The sequence below is a fragment of the Oryza brachyantha genome, chromosome 6 (assembly GCF_000231095.2).
Source record: "Oryza brachyantha chromosome 6, ObraRS2, whole genome shotgun sequence".
NCBI lineage: Eukaryota > Viridiplantae > Streptophyta > Magnoliopsida > Poales > Poaceae > Oryza > Oryza brachyantha.
The window spans coordinates 6,108,537-6,124,422 of NC_023168.2; the positions used below are offsets into that span (position 1 = coordinate 6,108,537).

Sequence of the window (15,886 nt, forward strand, 5' to 3'; positions counted from 1 at the left end):
TGATATAACACATAGTATGCAAGCACATATATCCACTCGTGTGCTAACCACTGTTTCCCAAGGTAGTAGCCCCAGACCTGCCCGTGGACTTCGATACGAAACGTTGGATCATGAATACACGGCACAGATTCTATAAACAGCGGAAACTCCACGAGAGCCACACCGCAGAGGACAAGAGCAAGAGAGGAGAGATTTTGTCTTCTCCTGATCCTGATCGCCACGTCAGCTCTCCGCTTATCTCGCTAAGGTTTCCTTTTCTTTTTGCCTGCCGCTTGCCGCCGCAGGCTGCCGACTGCCACGTGGGACCACCGCCTGCGGGGCCCGCACGGCCAGTGACACGAGGTGGTTGCGTGAGAGTCCAACCAACACAGTGGCATCCGCGGGCGTGCGCCACTTCTCTTCCTCACTCTCCCCCCCTCCACCGCTTCCGCTCTGCTTCCGGCTGTCGCCGTCGCCGCCGCCGGTGAGCGCCGGGAACCGCACTGGAGCGATGTCGTCCGCGAAGGTCGTGTCCTTCGTCGGCGCCGACGAGCTGGGCGTCTCCCTCGCCGGGTCCTTCATCCGGTCCGGGGCCGTCGTCCGCTGCTTCGTCGCTCCCGAGGTTGGTTCCCGGGTTGGCCTCCTCGCTTCTTCGTCGGAGGTTCATGCCAGTTGCACTGACGTGAGGGGTTGGGGCCTGTGTGTGCGTGATTGGACACAGGATGATGGATCGGCGACGACGGCGAGGGCGCTCGCGGAGCTGGGTGGCGTCCCGTGCGCGAGCCCCGCGGAAGCCGCGCGAGGTGAGCCTCTCGACTCGAGCAGAGCTGCTGGACTGTACTACTGGCCCAGTCCCGATCCGATTAGGGGGATGGCCTCCTCGTGATGTGTAGCAGTTTGTTTGCGTGCCAGTTTGTGTTGGTGGTGTTTGTTGAATTGCTTCAAGCTTGCTCGGGAGGCGCTTGTTGGAATGCCGTGCTCCCGTGGAGCGAGCACGGTCACATTTCTGCAGCCTCTACCTGATCGATTGCAATATCTTGGTACTCGCAGATGCTGAGCTAGTTATTGTGCTGAGTGACACGGATGGGGTTGATGAGCTGTTCTTCGGACCTGAGGGGATAGTGAAAGGTATGCCACTCTTGTCATTGTTAAAGTTGCATTTGACTTCTTCATTCAACTTATATTGTGCAGGATTGTGCTCGGGTTCTGTCATATTGATACGATCAACGCTGTTACCTAGTCATCTGGATAAGTTGAAACAGAAGCTTGCAGGTAGGCATTGCTAATTTCATAATAAATTAACAGAAGAGTTTTCCTGGGAAAAACCTGTTTGATGTCTACTGGGTAATGGTTACTTTTATTCCATTACAGCAAAGAGAGAGTACTGATCTTTGTGATGAGCAACTGTGACAATAGCCATAATACTAGTTAATCTGGCCTAACTTATCCTGCAGATGAGAAGAAGAATGCCCCCCTTGATGGATACATTTTTCCTGGTTTATCTGATGAATTGAAGCAAAAGATTGTTGTAAGTGACGTGGCAAAATGAGAATCTCAAATGTCCATTCTCGTGTTTTATTTTTTGCCAATATTTTATCTTTTATATCAGGTTGTTGCATCTGGGAGACATGATGTAACAGAAAGAACCAGGCAATTCTTCTCTGGTAATTCCAAATATGTGTGCCCATTTTCCCAACATTTTCTTTTCCTATGTCTTTTGATGTTGTGGTGGTGCAATGATGCTGATTCTAGGCTACATGGTGATATTTTTAGGTCTTGATACAGCAGTTTATTTTGTCGAAGGTGAATTTGGCAGTAGCAGGTTGCTGTCTTCTCTCAGAGTGGTGATTATATGATAACATATACTATCCACTGAGCATTGTTCTCCTTTCCAATTTATGTACCATACCCCATTAACTGACCTGTTACCCATTGCTTTTTTAACTGCAAACCACTTATTTCTACAGCAAAATTAAACTGGTTAATGATTTGCTGGAGAGCATTCATTTTATAGCATCTATTGAAGCAATGTTTCTTGGTGTTCGAGCTGGGATTCATCCATCAATTATCTATGACATAATATCAAATGCTGCTGGAAGCTCAAGGTTATAAGAGTTATTGAATTGTTTCTTATTGTATCTAAATAATTCATCTTATATGTATTTATTTCGAGATTTTACTTTATTATGCTACAGAATATTCGTGGAGATTGTACCGAAACTTTTGAGAGGGGATTATTTGCTTATTGATCCTCTAAAGTCATCCAAGACAAATGCAGTAAGCTCCTCTATGTCAGGAATAATTACACCGTCATATAGTGTAGTATCATTCATTCCTTAATACTTATAGTGCAAACATTGACCCTGGGACAATTTTTCTGGTCAGACAATCAATTCACCCTGGTGAAAGATTTTCACGTCCAACATGCACATACCATTCCTCAGAAGTTCACTGTAACCCTTTTTTTTTCTTCTCTAGAACCAATAGGAGGAGATGTATTGGAGAGGAGGTTAGATATATGAGATGGTGGCAGGGGCCAGGGGCAAATATATCGATGTGATATAGAACAGGGGAGGGGGTCCATGGGATGAGTTTCATCTTACTGGTCCTTAAAATACACAAACAAGTATCTTACTACTTTTAGTAAAATAAGTAGCTTGAGAAGTTGTAAATTTTGTTGTGTTCCCTGTGGTAAGCAGTTTACTTTAGTCATGTGTATGTTGCCAGGATCTTAATTATTCTAAGTAACCTGGATTTTTCTTGACTTGGTTGAATGCCATAGGCCTTCTTAAACCCGCCGGTCGATTTTTTATATATATTTTACTTAAGTGTTGATCTGATGTAGGAAATGTAAAAGGACTTAATCTACGGCATGGCTGAATGCTTCTGCTTCTGCTTCTGAGTTATTATTTTTTTCACTCTTGAAAATTATAGGGCTATGTGATGGATATGGCTAAAGCAGTAACATTCCCTTTGCCACTTCTAGCTGTTGCTTACCAACAATTAATACATGGTATGATCTTAAAGCTCCTTTGCATTGAACCAAATTTCAAGTCTCCTAACAGACATTTGATCGCAAATGCTAGTTCAAAGTCATCTATGCTTTTGAATTAAGAGACTTGGTCCCTACATTCTTTGCATATGCTTTTTCATTCATATGCATTTCTCTGTTCTTGAATTTCAGGTTGTTCATCAGCAAACGGAGATGCATTAGTCTCACCATTGAAGGTGTGAATGTGAATATCATCTTCTTTTTTTATGTTGATTATAGATGCTTCAGTTTTGCAAATATATTATAAAACTTCATTTGCAGGTTTGGGAACAGTCATTTGGAGTAAACATCATAGATGCAGCCAGTCAACAAATCTATGATGCAAGCAAATTGGCTGACCAGCTTGTTATGGCATGTAAAACAGCAAAAACTATCGGCTTTATTGGTCTGGGGGCTATGGGCTTTGGAATGGCATCTCATTTGCTAAAATCAGGTTTCTCTGTTATTGCTTATGATGTAAGAATTCTTTCCAATTGCATATTGGTCGTTCAATTTTCTGCGATGACTCGGAAGCATCGCAATGACTGTGTTTTCAATAATACCAGTCCAAGTGTTGTGACGGTCTTGCAGGTAGTAGGGATTGAGGGTAACCTTTGGTGTTTAGCGAGAGCATCTACCCTTCAAAAGATGTTTAGTGGTTTGACAAACCTAGGCAGCTAGTCTGGCTGATTTGTGTGGAGTGAGGATGGGTGTCTTGCGGTAGCTGGTAGGAGAGTTTTTGTCTCTCCTACCTTGTATCTTTTTGCATTTTTTTCTTCCCCTTAATGAAATGAAAAATAATTCTCTTGCATTTTCAAGAAAAAAAATTCTGCGAACTGCAGTATAGAAAATCTTCCGAAACAGCCCCACCCTTGGAATAGAATTCCAATTTTTTTGATTCCAAAGCAATTACTGGGACCCATATGAGGTAAAGATAAGCCTCCAAGTTCCGTTGCTCATGTGCCACACTAACATGGGACTATTAAGTATTAACTCATTAGACATTTCATGTGCTTGGTGCACATGACACCAATGATCTGAATGACATGCAGATAGTTTGTGAAATTCTATTTCTTTCTATAGTTTATTGATGATATTATTATTTTATTCCTGGATACGAGAAAATCGAACAACCTACTTACCCTTTTCACCATTTTATACATTTATAGTAACGGATATGGCAACGCTGCAAACTATATTTTTCATAAAATTTGTTCTTTATTTGGTTTTCCGTACATGAATATTTTCTCTTCATTAGGTCTACAAGCCAACACTGGCCAGGTTTACTGATTTAGGTGGATTGACTAAACATTCCCCCGAGGAAGTATCAAAAGGTACCTTGCAACCTTCTGTGACAGAGTAAAGTTCTCACAACCATTAGATAGCATTTGATTAACTATAGAATTATAGTCAGCTAAAAATATACCTCACAATCGTCGAAGTCCATTTGGAAAAACATATGTTTCGCTATACAAGTCTTAATTTTTTGTTTATAATACAATGTAGCTAAATTTCAATATAATTATAGTTGTCAGTGTACACTACACCCATCAGGATCAATGTTTGTTTTCTCTTTTTTACTCATTAATGTGGTAATTTCTACCTTGAGAGTGAATGGAGTGGATTATTTTTCCCTGTTTTAATAATGTAATGTATCTCTGAATGATTTTCTTACCACAGGAAATCAACTTAAACTTTTAAATCTTCTTGAGAACTATTTTTTTAATAGTTTATTGTGAATGTGTAATTATTTATTACTTAACACGGATGTTATGTACAAACTGTTGAGCGAAGTAGTTATCACTTGTCAATTGCTGTTGCTGATGATGTACTATGTACAAAATGTTGAGCTAACTAGTTATTACGTAAGAGCTATACCATGTTGAAGTATTTATAGAGATAGCACGCCTGAAATATTAACTACAAGGTGATTTCAGATGTGGAAATACTTGTCATCATGGTCGCAAATGAAATTCAAGCTGAAAGTGTTCTATATGGAAATGCTGGTGCTGTATCAGGTAATCCCTAGAGAATTAACCGCTTCTGTCTAGTTTTTATAGAAGTGTGTGCCTGTTAGTTAGGTCTACTATTTTGGTGAACTCCAGTTATATGTGAACACCTTTGCTTTTCAGTAATGGCAGCTGGAGCATCCATCATTCTATCTTCAACAGTTTCTCCTGGATTTGTGATTAAACTCAAGGAAAGATTAGAAGGTAGGAGCTTACCTAGTTCCATTTTCCCTAAAATAGACCTTTTATTCCTTTTTTTCTGATAGATTTGAATCATGGAATTAGTAATGATGGCTATATTTCTGTAAATATATAATTGTTTGGTCTTATTTTACTACAATCAGTTACATTGCTTTCCAAATATTAACACCTACTCACATAAATCTCTTAACTCATTCTGATTTTGAATGGCAGCTGATTCCTTTAGTTCTACAATTAATATTTATGTATAAAAGAAGCAACTTTCTTGTAACCTTTTAAACCATAAGTTGCAGTGACTCAGTGGTGGCAAAGTGGCCACATCCTGTATTAGTGTCCATGTCCATTGTTATAGAATTGATGTTAACTTGCACATATTCTGACAATGTTGCATACTGACTTGTGTGATTAAAATAAATTTGGCATCATTAACTACTTTGATGCAGCTGAATGCCGAGACATAAAGTTAGTTGATGCTCCAGTGTCTGGTGGTGTCAAAAGGGCAGCAGAGGGGACATTAACAGTATGATTGCCAGCACATAATTATTTATATGCATCAATTTTTTTATCATAGTTATGTTGTATCCTTCATCATATAAGAATCATATTTTCAACAGATAATTGCTTCAGGAACAGATGAAGCTCTGCATTGTACTGGTAGCGTTCTCTCAGGTACTAAAGTAGAATATCTTAACACCTCTTTTGTTTGAAGACACATGTGGAAATTGGTGCATGATCATAGTATATTCTATGTAACAGCACTAAGTGAGAAGCTTTATATCATCAAAGGAGGATGTGGAGCAGCAAGGTGATACACATATTATGTCTATTTGCTTTGCCTGATTGTGAATGTTTACATGATATTTGGTAGTGCATCTACACATGAATCAATCTGCCTATTGAGCTATTTTCCTTATCAGGATATTTCTTCTGCTCTTGTTTCCAGTTCTGTTAAGATGGTAAACCAACTACTTGCTGGGGTTCATATAGCCTCAGCAGCTGAAGCAATGGCATTTGGTGCTCGATTAAATTTGAGGACAAGAAGACTTTTTGAAATTATTCAACATGCAAGAGGTTATTCATGGTATGTTCCATTGTTTATCTCCCCTCATTTCGACCACACTTGCTTCTCGATTCTGCAGATGTGCTATTATGGACAGAAGATGGCACAAGGAGAGTCCTAAGAGTGATAGAGTATAAGTTCAGTCGGCATTTATCTTGAAATTTGAAAGTTTAATTAGGCCTCTAGAAAGAGATCTGGGCAACATAAGATGACATAAATTAAGCTTTTCAGTTAATTAAAAGGAGACCAAGTGGAGTACTAGGGGGATCAAACTGCCCAGAGCCAAGGATGGAATGATTTAGTCTTTTGGGCATGCAAGAAATAAGCTATCTCTTTTTATTGTTCTTTATCCACTCGCTAATTTCTTCATCATGATTCCAGTACCCTTGTCCTGTCTTCTTGACACATTGGCACACACATGCTACTACCCATGTACTAGTATATGGTTGTTGAGTTAAAAACTGACTAATTTGAATACATAGTTTCTCTCCAGTTCATGGGAGGTAGAGGTATTTTTGGTGTTAATCAGGAGGTATATGCCTCTACTAAGAGGATTGACACTACAAGGGACATATAACTCCCAAGGACAGGAAAAAACTCAATTACGTCTAGCTTTTGCTAATTATCAGCTCCCTTTAGACTCATATTTCAAGCATCTCATGGAATCCCTTTATAATTTCTATGCTTTGCAATGAGTTAAAGTGGCTGGTAATAAGACAACTGACACAATCAATTTTCATATTGCAGGATGTTTGGAAATCGTGTGCCACACATGCTCGATAATGATTATACACCTTATTCTGCAGTGGACATATTTGTCAAGGATCTTGTATAGATAACAGAACTATTCACCAACTTTTCGATGCTATAAGCCATTATGAATAATCATAATGAGAAAATCTAACTCCTGTATCTTGTCTATTTCCAGGGTATAGTATCTCATGAAAGCTCCAACGCAAGGATCCCACTGCATGTGTCTAGTATTGCTCATCAACTGTTTCTTTCAGGTCATTTCCTGTAACAGAACAAACGGCTCTTTTATTCTATGTTCCTTGGGGAGAACAGTAGGGGAGTTTCCTTATCAAATACTATCTCCATTCCAAAATATAAGCAAATCTAGGTTGTTTAGCAAGGATTAAGGTTGAAGGGAAAAGACTATAGTGCCCCTTGATAAATGGAAAGAATGGAGGTGGGAGGATAGGTGGGGATAAAATGGGAAGAATTTTGAATGGAAGTGATTGCTGTGACAAGTAGGATTGTCAATAGTGCTAGAAATGCTTATATTGTGGAACAGGTTTCAAATCAATACTAATATTTTGTAACGGAGGGAGTAGATTTGTTAATGTATAAAGGAACACATACTCTCCACTGCAAAAAGTATTTATAGAGCCGACAACTTTTGGATGCTGGCAAAATTCTGCACTTCGACTTCTAATAACGACTGTTTTAAAACATAATATCTACTGTTTCATTGACATGTATTTCCAATAGGTTCTGCTTCTGGATGGGGTCGACTTGATGATGCTGCTGTTGTGAAGGTGAGTCTCCCTATCTTTAGACAGTATTCATTGGACTAGATCACCAAAACAAAATCATCTATCAATTGTCCGTACCTTCAGGTTTATGAGACATTAACTGGAGTAGAAGTAGAAGGGAGGCCTCCCATGCTTAACAAAGAAGATCTCCTGAGCTCTCTTCCTGCTGAATGGCCAGAAGATCCTATAGATGATCTTGTTTCATCTTCATCTCATAATAGCAAAAAAGTTCTTGTAGTTTTGGATGATGATCCAACTGGAACTCAGACAGTTCATGATATAGAAGTTTTAACTGAATGGTAAAACAAATAATTGGGTGATGTTTTTTAAGCTTATGATAAAGTATTAACTGAATGGATTGATGCTTTGTTTACTTCTGTAAATTTTCTGTGAACCCATAGTACCATAAGCCTCACTTGGAAATTGAACTGCAGGCCTATTGAAGCCCTCGCAGAACAGTTTCAAAAGCTACCAGCTTGCTTTTTTATTTTGACAAACTCCCGTTCAATGACTGCTGATAAGGTATGGAAGTGCAGTCTTAAATAGTTATTTATATTTGTACTTTCTAGGCTTTTTTAACTCTCTCACTTTAATAGGCTACACTGTTAGTAAAAGAGATCTGCAGGAATCTTGAAGCTGCAGCTAAGTCTGTCCCTGGTGTTAGTTTTACAGTGGTGTTGAGAGGGGATTCCACTTTACGTGGCCACTTCCCAGAGGTTAATATCTGAAGTTATCCAGTTTTCTTTTTAGTTTTCCATTTCATTTCTTGATCATGCCTTATCTCTTCTACCTTCCAGGAAGCTGATGCAGTGGTTTCAGTGTTAGGTGAGATGGATGCTTGGATAATATGCCCATTTTTCCTTCAAGGTGGCCGCTACACTATTGATGACATTCACTATGTTGCAGATTCTAACAGGTAACCTATGATTGACTCGGTATCCAATCTATTTAAGTTTTTTTTTATAGAAGTACTTTGGGACGTAAGGTTGATACTTGATAGTCCAATATATTATGTAACAGACTAATTCCTGCTGGTGAGACTGAGTTTGCAAAGGATGCAGTTTTTGGCTATAAATCTTCCAATCTCAGACAGGTATTATTTTGGATGTGTGTCTGATCAAGAGGATCAAGGATCTTAGAGCTTTTCTTTGTAATTGAATGTACAGTGGGTTGAAGAGAAGACTAAAGGACGGATTTCCGAGAATCAAGTTTCAACAATTTCCATTAATCTCCTCCGTAAAGAGGGACCAAATGCAGTCTTCCAGCATCTCTGCAGCCTGGAGAAGGTATTTGTAATATACACATTCCATACAAAAAGTTACATTGCAGTGATTTTTTGCCAGAAAGTTATTGTCTACGTTTTATGGGGCCTTGGGTACCCTCATTTAATTAATGCACTCATGCCGACAAATAAGCTAAATAAGGATAATAAGTTACCAATAAATATATCACAGGTGTTCAAAAAACTCTTGAGCTCTATCGTCAAATTCAACCAGATAATTCTTTTAAATCACAAGTTTATAGTTCTGATGACTTCTCTTTTTTAATTTTCTTTTTCGGTTTTCTGACATGCAATTTCTTTGTTTGCAGGGTTCTGTATGTATTGTCAATGCTGCTAGTGAGAGGGACATGGCTGTGTTTTCTGCTGGAATGATCCAGGCATGTTATGTTGCTCTTGCTATATTTCAGTAGGAATGATTTGTTCATAGTAAAAATTTCCTATCAAGTAATATGGTGTCTTATTCAAGCAGGAATTGAAAGGAAAGTGATTTCAGTAGGAATTGATTTGTTTTTGTTCTTCTCTATGTTAATTTGATAGGCTGAATTGAAAGGAAAGAGATTTTTGTGCCGGACAGCTGCAAGTTTTGTGAGTGCTAGAATTGGAATAAAGCCAAAGCCACCTATTTGTCCAGCTGACCTTGGTGTAAAAAGAGCTTTAACTGGAGGCCTCATTGTTGTTGGCTCTTATGTGCCAAAAACGACAAAGCAGGTGAACACTTGGTTTTCTCTCCTTTCTTTCTCTCTCTCTCTCTCTCCCTCTCCCACAGTTACCTTATTCTCATATATATCTTTTGAATTTGTCAGGTTGATGAGCTTAGGTCACAGTGTGAGGAATCTCTCCGAATAATAGAGGTAATTTGAATTAACTTCATCTGGCTTAAGCATGGAACATTCTATGCATATACTTGGATGAAATACAATTTATTTACATATGCTATTATAAAGTTTGGATCATGTCATTTGAGATAATTAGTTCCTTTTTTCCTCCTAACTCATTGTAGGTATCTGTTGAGATGATTTCAATGAAATCAGCTGAGGATAGAGACCATGAAATTACTCGAGTTATTGAATTGGGAAATGCTTATATACAATCCAGGAAAGACACTCTAGTTGTCACCAGCCGCCAACTCATCACAGGAAAAAGTTAGCACCTTTTTCATCATCCTATTTATAGTTACCTTGTTTGTTTGTTAATAAATATAATTAGTAATGACAGGAAAGTCAAGTCCCAATCGAAGATGTTTTATTCAAAATTGAAATGCTGAGTCAAATCTTGACGCAGCTAATGCCTTGAGACACATCCATTAGCAAATTTTGTGAGCAAAGTGTGCAGTGTAGTAGAGGATTGATTATTAAGATGAGCACGTAAGATCCAAGAATACTATCATGTTCTCCCAATAGTCTGTTGAAGATACTTTATTTGATGTGATCGGAAGTGATGACGCAGCTGCACTATGCAGTCAGCCAGGCAGCTGTGGCTGCAGCAGGCATGACAAAGCAGCAACACCGCAGCTGCAGATATTTGTACTGATCAGCTCCATTATTGGTTCTTTTTTTGTGTTGTACCAGAAGACAGACTGAAATTTGTCAATTAAGGGAGATGGATAATCCAAAAATGCTGCTTATCATCCACCTATACAAGAAACAAGCTTATGACACTAGATTTATTGTTTGAAATGAACATCTATTATTTGCAACCTTTGCATATAACCTTTAGTAGTGACCAAAAGCTTAACCATTTTTCCTGAAAAATTTCTATGCTGGAGTATAAATGTACAGCTCAGATTTTCAGAACATGTTTACTCCCGAGATTTTTAATTTTGATATCCCTGGAGGCTCAATGAAGCATCTAACTCATCTTCTTAAAAATATTACTTATGAGAACGCTTCATTTTCTCTTCTTTTAAGCAATAACAATGCATGGTGTGTTACTGTTATCTGACAACAGTTGTTTTTATGCCAAAAGAAAACAATATGTTTTGTTCTTCTATATATTTTTCGTAAAATAGTTTGATCTTCTAAGAAGATTGTACTTGTTATGATTCAGCTCCTGAAGAAAGCTTGGAAATTAATTACAAAGTGAGCTCAGCACTAGTGGAGATTATGAGAGGGATTGATAGTCGACCCCGCTATATTCTTGCAAAGGTAACCATTAAACAGCCATATTTTTTGTTACCTCCATCCCAATATACAAGGGATTTTGGCCATGTCTCTAGACATGCACAGATACATAGCCAAAATCCCTTATATTTTGGGACAGAGGTAGTGCTTGTGAGCTGTCAGTTTGTCCCTTGGTTCATTAAAACATGCTTTTGATATGCATAAAGATAGCTAATTACAAAACTGTAAATTTGCTATTTTGGAATTTTGAATTCTAATGTGATTCTGTGCTTTAGTTTTTCACAATTAAATATTTTATGAAATATGGGATGTTGTCACACCTAAATAGTTCAGAACAAAACAAAATGTGCGTGAGTGCTAATGTGTTAGGTAGCGCAAACAAATGACAGCCCACAAGTTGGCCTTAAAATTGGTTTCCGAAATCTATTGTTTCCAACGTCATTTATACAGGGAGGAATCACTTCATCTGATCTTGCTACAAAGGCTTTGGAAGCTCAGCGTGCCAAAGTAATTGGACAAGCTTTAGCTGGTGTCCCTTTGTGGCAGCTTGGTCCTGAGAGTAGACATCCTGGTGTCCCATACATTGTTTTTCCTGGTAATAAACATTTTTGTGGGTTTCCATATCTATTGATATAGATAATTTGACTTTAATAATAAATAAACTGTCTTGCAACTCCCTTAAAAACAGGTAACGTTGGTGATAACAGTGCTCTTGCAAAAGTGGTCCAGAATTGGGTTTGCCCTTCTAGAAGTTCTGCAAAAGAACTTCTCATTGTAAGATTTTCTCCTCCATTTGAACTTTTTGCTAAGGCTAACCTACACATAATTGTTCTTGCCTTAAATTATCATTAATTATTTCCCTTACTATGAAGAATGCGGAAAATGGTGGTTATGCCATAGGTGCTTTCAATGTATATAACCTTGAGGGAATTGATGCTGTTGTTTCAGCTGCCGAAGCTGAAAAAAGTCCTGCTATTCTGCAGGTTAGTGATGCTGTAATGTTACATGCTGATCTTTATGGATTGAGTGGTGTAAATCACATGATAAATCATGCCAACTGCCCTTTGATGCTATCTGAATCATTGCAATGAAAATTCAGCAACAGGGACGAGTTATCATGTGATTCAGATAGCATCAAAGAACAGTTGGCACGATTTATCATGTGACAACTGCAATCTTTTATATATAATTTCATATCTATTTGCCCCCTTGATTTCTGATCATATGGTTATTGTGGTTGTTATTTAGGTCCATCCCAGTGCCCTGAAGCAAGGTGGAGTTCCACTGGTCTCATGTTGCATTGCTGCTGCAGAACATGCTAGCGTAAGCTACACCTGAGAATTTTCATGGTTGTGGTTATTTGGATGTTGTTGTTGTTTTGTGTTTTTTTGTTTTGTGTTGCGGGGATAAGAGACTAAGAGAGTTATGGATACTTGCACGATGGAATAACTGAGAGAGAACAGTGTGATTCTGCTTGCTTGATCCGAAAGATACCAATTCATGTCATCATGTGCCATCCTATAGGTTTACTTGACTTGATCGAGTAGACATGGATTCTTAACTTGAAAACAAACCCCCCAACTCCTATTGTCCCTTCTAATTCCTCTCCTGAGCCTATGTGTCATCGCTTCCCACTCTACTTCCTTAGTAAACAAGATAGGAATTATCTTGTTTTACATCCTCTGCATATAACATTATGTGATTGTCTCATTGCAGGTACCTATCACCGTTCATTATGACCATGGAACTTCCAAGTCTGATTTACTTCAAGCTCTTGAGATGGTATGCATGTACCAAATTTCCCTGTGTTATCTTTTCTCCTAATGGCAGTTGACGACTGATTCTATCTCAATCTTGGGTTCTCATTTGTTCTAAAAGTTTTATTTCTAACTCTTTCCGCTGGCACTTAAATTTTCAGGGTTTTGATTCAGTCATGGTGGATGGATCCCATCTACCTTTAGGAAAGAACATTTTATACACAAGGAGCATATCTTCCTTGGCTCACTCAAAAGGCATGCTTGTAGAAGCTGAACTGGGGAGACTCTCCGGCACTGAAGATGGTTTGACAGTCGAAGAATACAAAGCAAGATTTACTGATGTTGCTCAGGTTATTTCCCATGAAATATCCATACCATTGGATTATATTTTTTATACTTGTGTAATATTTTATATTATGGTACATATTTTCAGGCTGGGGAATTCATTGATGAAACTGGTATTGATTCTCTAGCTGTATGCATTGGAAATGTTCATGGAAAGTATCCCCCCAGCGGACCAAACCTCAGATTTGACTTGCTAGAGGTCAGACAAATGTGAGGGGTTTTAGGAAACATGAAATATTTAATGGAGAAACTATTATCGGGCTGAATACGTTAGTAAAAATTATTCATCATCTGCTGCTGATTTTTTTTACCCAATCCCTTGTTTTTGCACTCACTGGCATGTGTTGACTGTTGAGCCCAGAAGTTTATGACATTACTGGCAAAAATAATAGCGGGCTGCTGAGTGCTGAATATAATGTTGTAGCCTGCAATAGATGATTAGAAGTATTTTTATAGAACTCCCTCTATTTCCAAAAATAATGTTTACTTTGAGTGGACACTAAGGTGATTATAAAACCAAGAATAGAGATGTTAAAATGTGACCCCATTCTTAAATTACCTTGGGAATAATAGGCCAGTAAGGATGTCTAGAAGATGTCTTTTCTTATAAATGTTTGAATGAAATTATGATAAATCACGTGAAAACCTTACATTTTACAAGACTAAAAAACTATAGGTCTTAAAAAATATATATACGGAATATTTAGAAGGAAAGAAAGGGAACAAATGGAATATAATACTGTCCGTAATTATACCCACAAGGCCATAACATGTCACTGAGTATAGTACTGGGCATGTTATATTACTGTTGGACCAGACTTTAATTCAGTAATTTTCTTGAGAAAAAACGCATTCTGATCTTTCCTTGAAATAATAACAGGACCTTCGTGCATTGACAAAGAAGAAAGGTGTTAGCTTGGTTCTCCATGGAGCATCCGGACTACCTCATGAACTTGTAAAGGTATATACTCTCTTTAATAAGATTGATTAATGAAGTTTTAGCTTGTCGTATTCGATGAGTTTACAGGCACCCGCAAAAGTTGTTTTTACCCTTTTTTGTTGTGGACGAGGGAAATCAATCACCCATGTTTTCTATGTTTTCGTTTAATCAGCTTGTGGCTTTGTGCGTGTGAGCAACATGTTTACGGTATTCAAACCTACGACTCATCAACGATGGAGAACAAATGAATCTTCAATGATGTCAACCTAACATAATACCGTTAATTTATATAACTTAGGTGCTCTAAACAATGTTAAGGTTCATGAATCGACAAGTTCACGATTATGCTATGATCAAGTCAATCTCAATGCTTATGTCAGCAATAGCTGTTATAGTTGAAATTTGTTGTACGAGTGCCATTAATCTTGACTTACGTGTGTATTTATGGAGCAGGAATGCATAGCTTTGGGGGTGAGGAAATTCAACGTGAACACGGAGGTCCGAAACAGCTATCTTGAATCCCTTAAAAAACCAGAAAAAGACCTGATTCATGTCATGGCATCTGCTAAGGAAGCAATGAAAGCTGTTGTGGCTGAGAAAATGCGCCTCTTCGGATCTTCTGGCAAAGCTTGATTGCAGCTTGCATCTCCACTTATGAACTCGCAGTAAACACTCGATTCTTGAGGCATGATTGTTCCGTGGGATTAAGACATCTTGATATATTCCCGTGGAGCCTAGCTCATAATCTGAAGAATTTATCGCGGTTATTGGCTTAAGTGCTTCAGAATGAATGCCATTCTGTCATGTGATCATGCCCATACTGCTCCTTAATTGCAACATTACTTCAGGAGTTGCTATTCGACGGCTATTGAAGATAAATTAACCCAATAAAATTTGTCGATGAAATTACTTGCCGTGCTAAATGATTCCATTGTCGCCAGCTTACCGTTATTCAACGTATAAAGTTCCATCTTTGTTCTAGAAACCAACTCTTTCTTCAAAGGCGAACAGTATTCAGCACCATTTTCTTTTTTGAACGTTCTTTTAATCCATCTCTAAACTTTGAATTTTTCTTTGTTCCCTGCCCCCGCTATAGCAGCAAATACCACCGTTGAACGCTTCACCTTACACAGCTGATATTATCGCTCATTGTCCTTTTTTTTTTTGATAAAAATACTCGCGTTCTAAAATATGAGGAATATACTCTTGTGTCTTAAAATATAAGGAATTATATCATTGTATTTATCCCTAAGGATAATGGATTTTCAAAACCTGGGGTACTAGTTTATTTTTCACCTATTAACTTTTATATTAATTTATTCTCCATCTATCAATTTTTTATTAGTTTATTCTCTTAGGAACTAGTACCTTCTTTTTTTTTTTTTTACTATGAATGGTCCTTTTACTAGTTAGTTTTTTTTAAAAAAATGATGCTGCCATATTTTAGGATATGGTAGTATAATATGCCCATTCCATTCCAAAATATAAGTATTTTTAAGGATTCAAATTTTGTATCACAATATAAATATTTCTACACTAACTTTAATAGTTTTAATCACTCCAACTATTCTAGAATCAATATGCTTAAAAAATCTAATTAATTTAAAATTCAAAATTGACCACTAAA

General features: G+C 37.9%; 1 protein-coding gene across 2 annotated transcripts; it reads left to right on the top strand.

Moving 5' to 3' along the window:
- The first annotated feature begins 378 nt into the window (after nt 1-378).
- On the top strand, nt 379-15,063 carry LOC102699416. Of its 2 annotated transcripts, XM_040524763.1 has the most exons (42): nt 379-601; nt 701-782; nt 1,030-1,107; nt 1,171-1,251; nt 1,434-1,507; nt 1,589-1,643; nt 1,753-1,801; nt 1,947-2,084; nt 2,175-2,256; nt 2,914-2,992; nt 3,164-3,207; nt 3,293-3,487; nt 4,269-4,344; nt 4,948-5,028; nt 5,143-5,223; nt 5,664-5,740; nt 5,835-5,889; nt 5,977-6,025; nt 6,164-6,301; nt 7,028-7,109; nt 7,209-7,287; nt 7,772-7,818; nt 7,900-8,114; nt 8,250-8,337; nt 8,412-8,531; nt 8,613-8,731; nt 8,836-8,908; nt 8,982-9,101; nt 9,406-9,474; nt 9,635-9,805; nt 9,901-9,948; nt 10,098-10,239; nt 11,144-11,241; nt 11,668-11,812; nt 11,906-11,991; nt 12,090-12,200; nt 12,466-12,540; nt 12,934-12,999; nt 13,136-13,324; nt 13,408-13,518; nt 14,200-14,280; nt 14,713-15,063. In XM_040524763.1, exons 1-42 carry the CDS (start codon nt 491-493, stop codon nt 14,890-14,892), a joined length of 4,140 nt encoding a protein of 1,379 aa, XP_040380697.1. In that variant the 5' UTR covers nt 379-490; the 3' UTR covers nt 14,893-15,063. The 2 variants fall into 2 exon arrangements, with proteins under 2 accessions (XP_040380697.1, XP_040380698.1); XM_040524764.1 differs by lacking the exon at nt 13,408-13,518 and having other exon boundaries at nt 460-601.
- Nucleotides 15,064-15,886: the final 823 nt, after the last annotated feature.

Excerpts from the sequence above, each read along its gene's own strand:
- LOC102699416 (XM_040524763.1), top strand. The coding sequence starts at position 491 with ATGTCGTCCGCGAAGGTCGTGTCCTTCGTCGGCGCCGACGAGCTGGGC. Across the intron at positions 7,110-7,208 it reads ACATATTTGTCAAGGATCTT|GGTATAGTATCTCATGAAAG; the intron begins GTATAGATAACA and ends GTCTATTTCCAG. Across the intron at positions 8,732-8,835 it reads TATGTTGCAGATTCTAACAG|ACTAATTCCTGCTGGTGAGA; the intron begins GTAACCTATGAT and ends ATTATGTAACAG.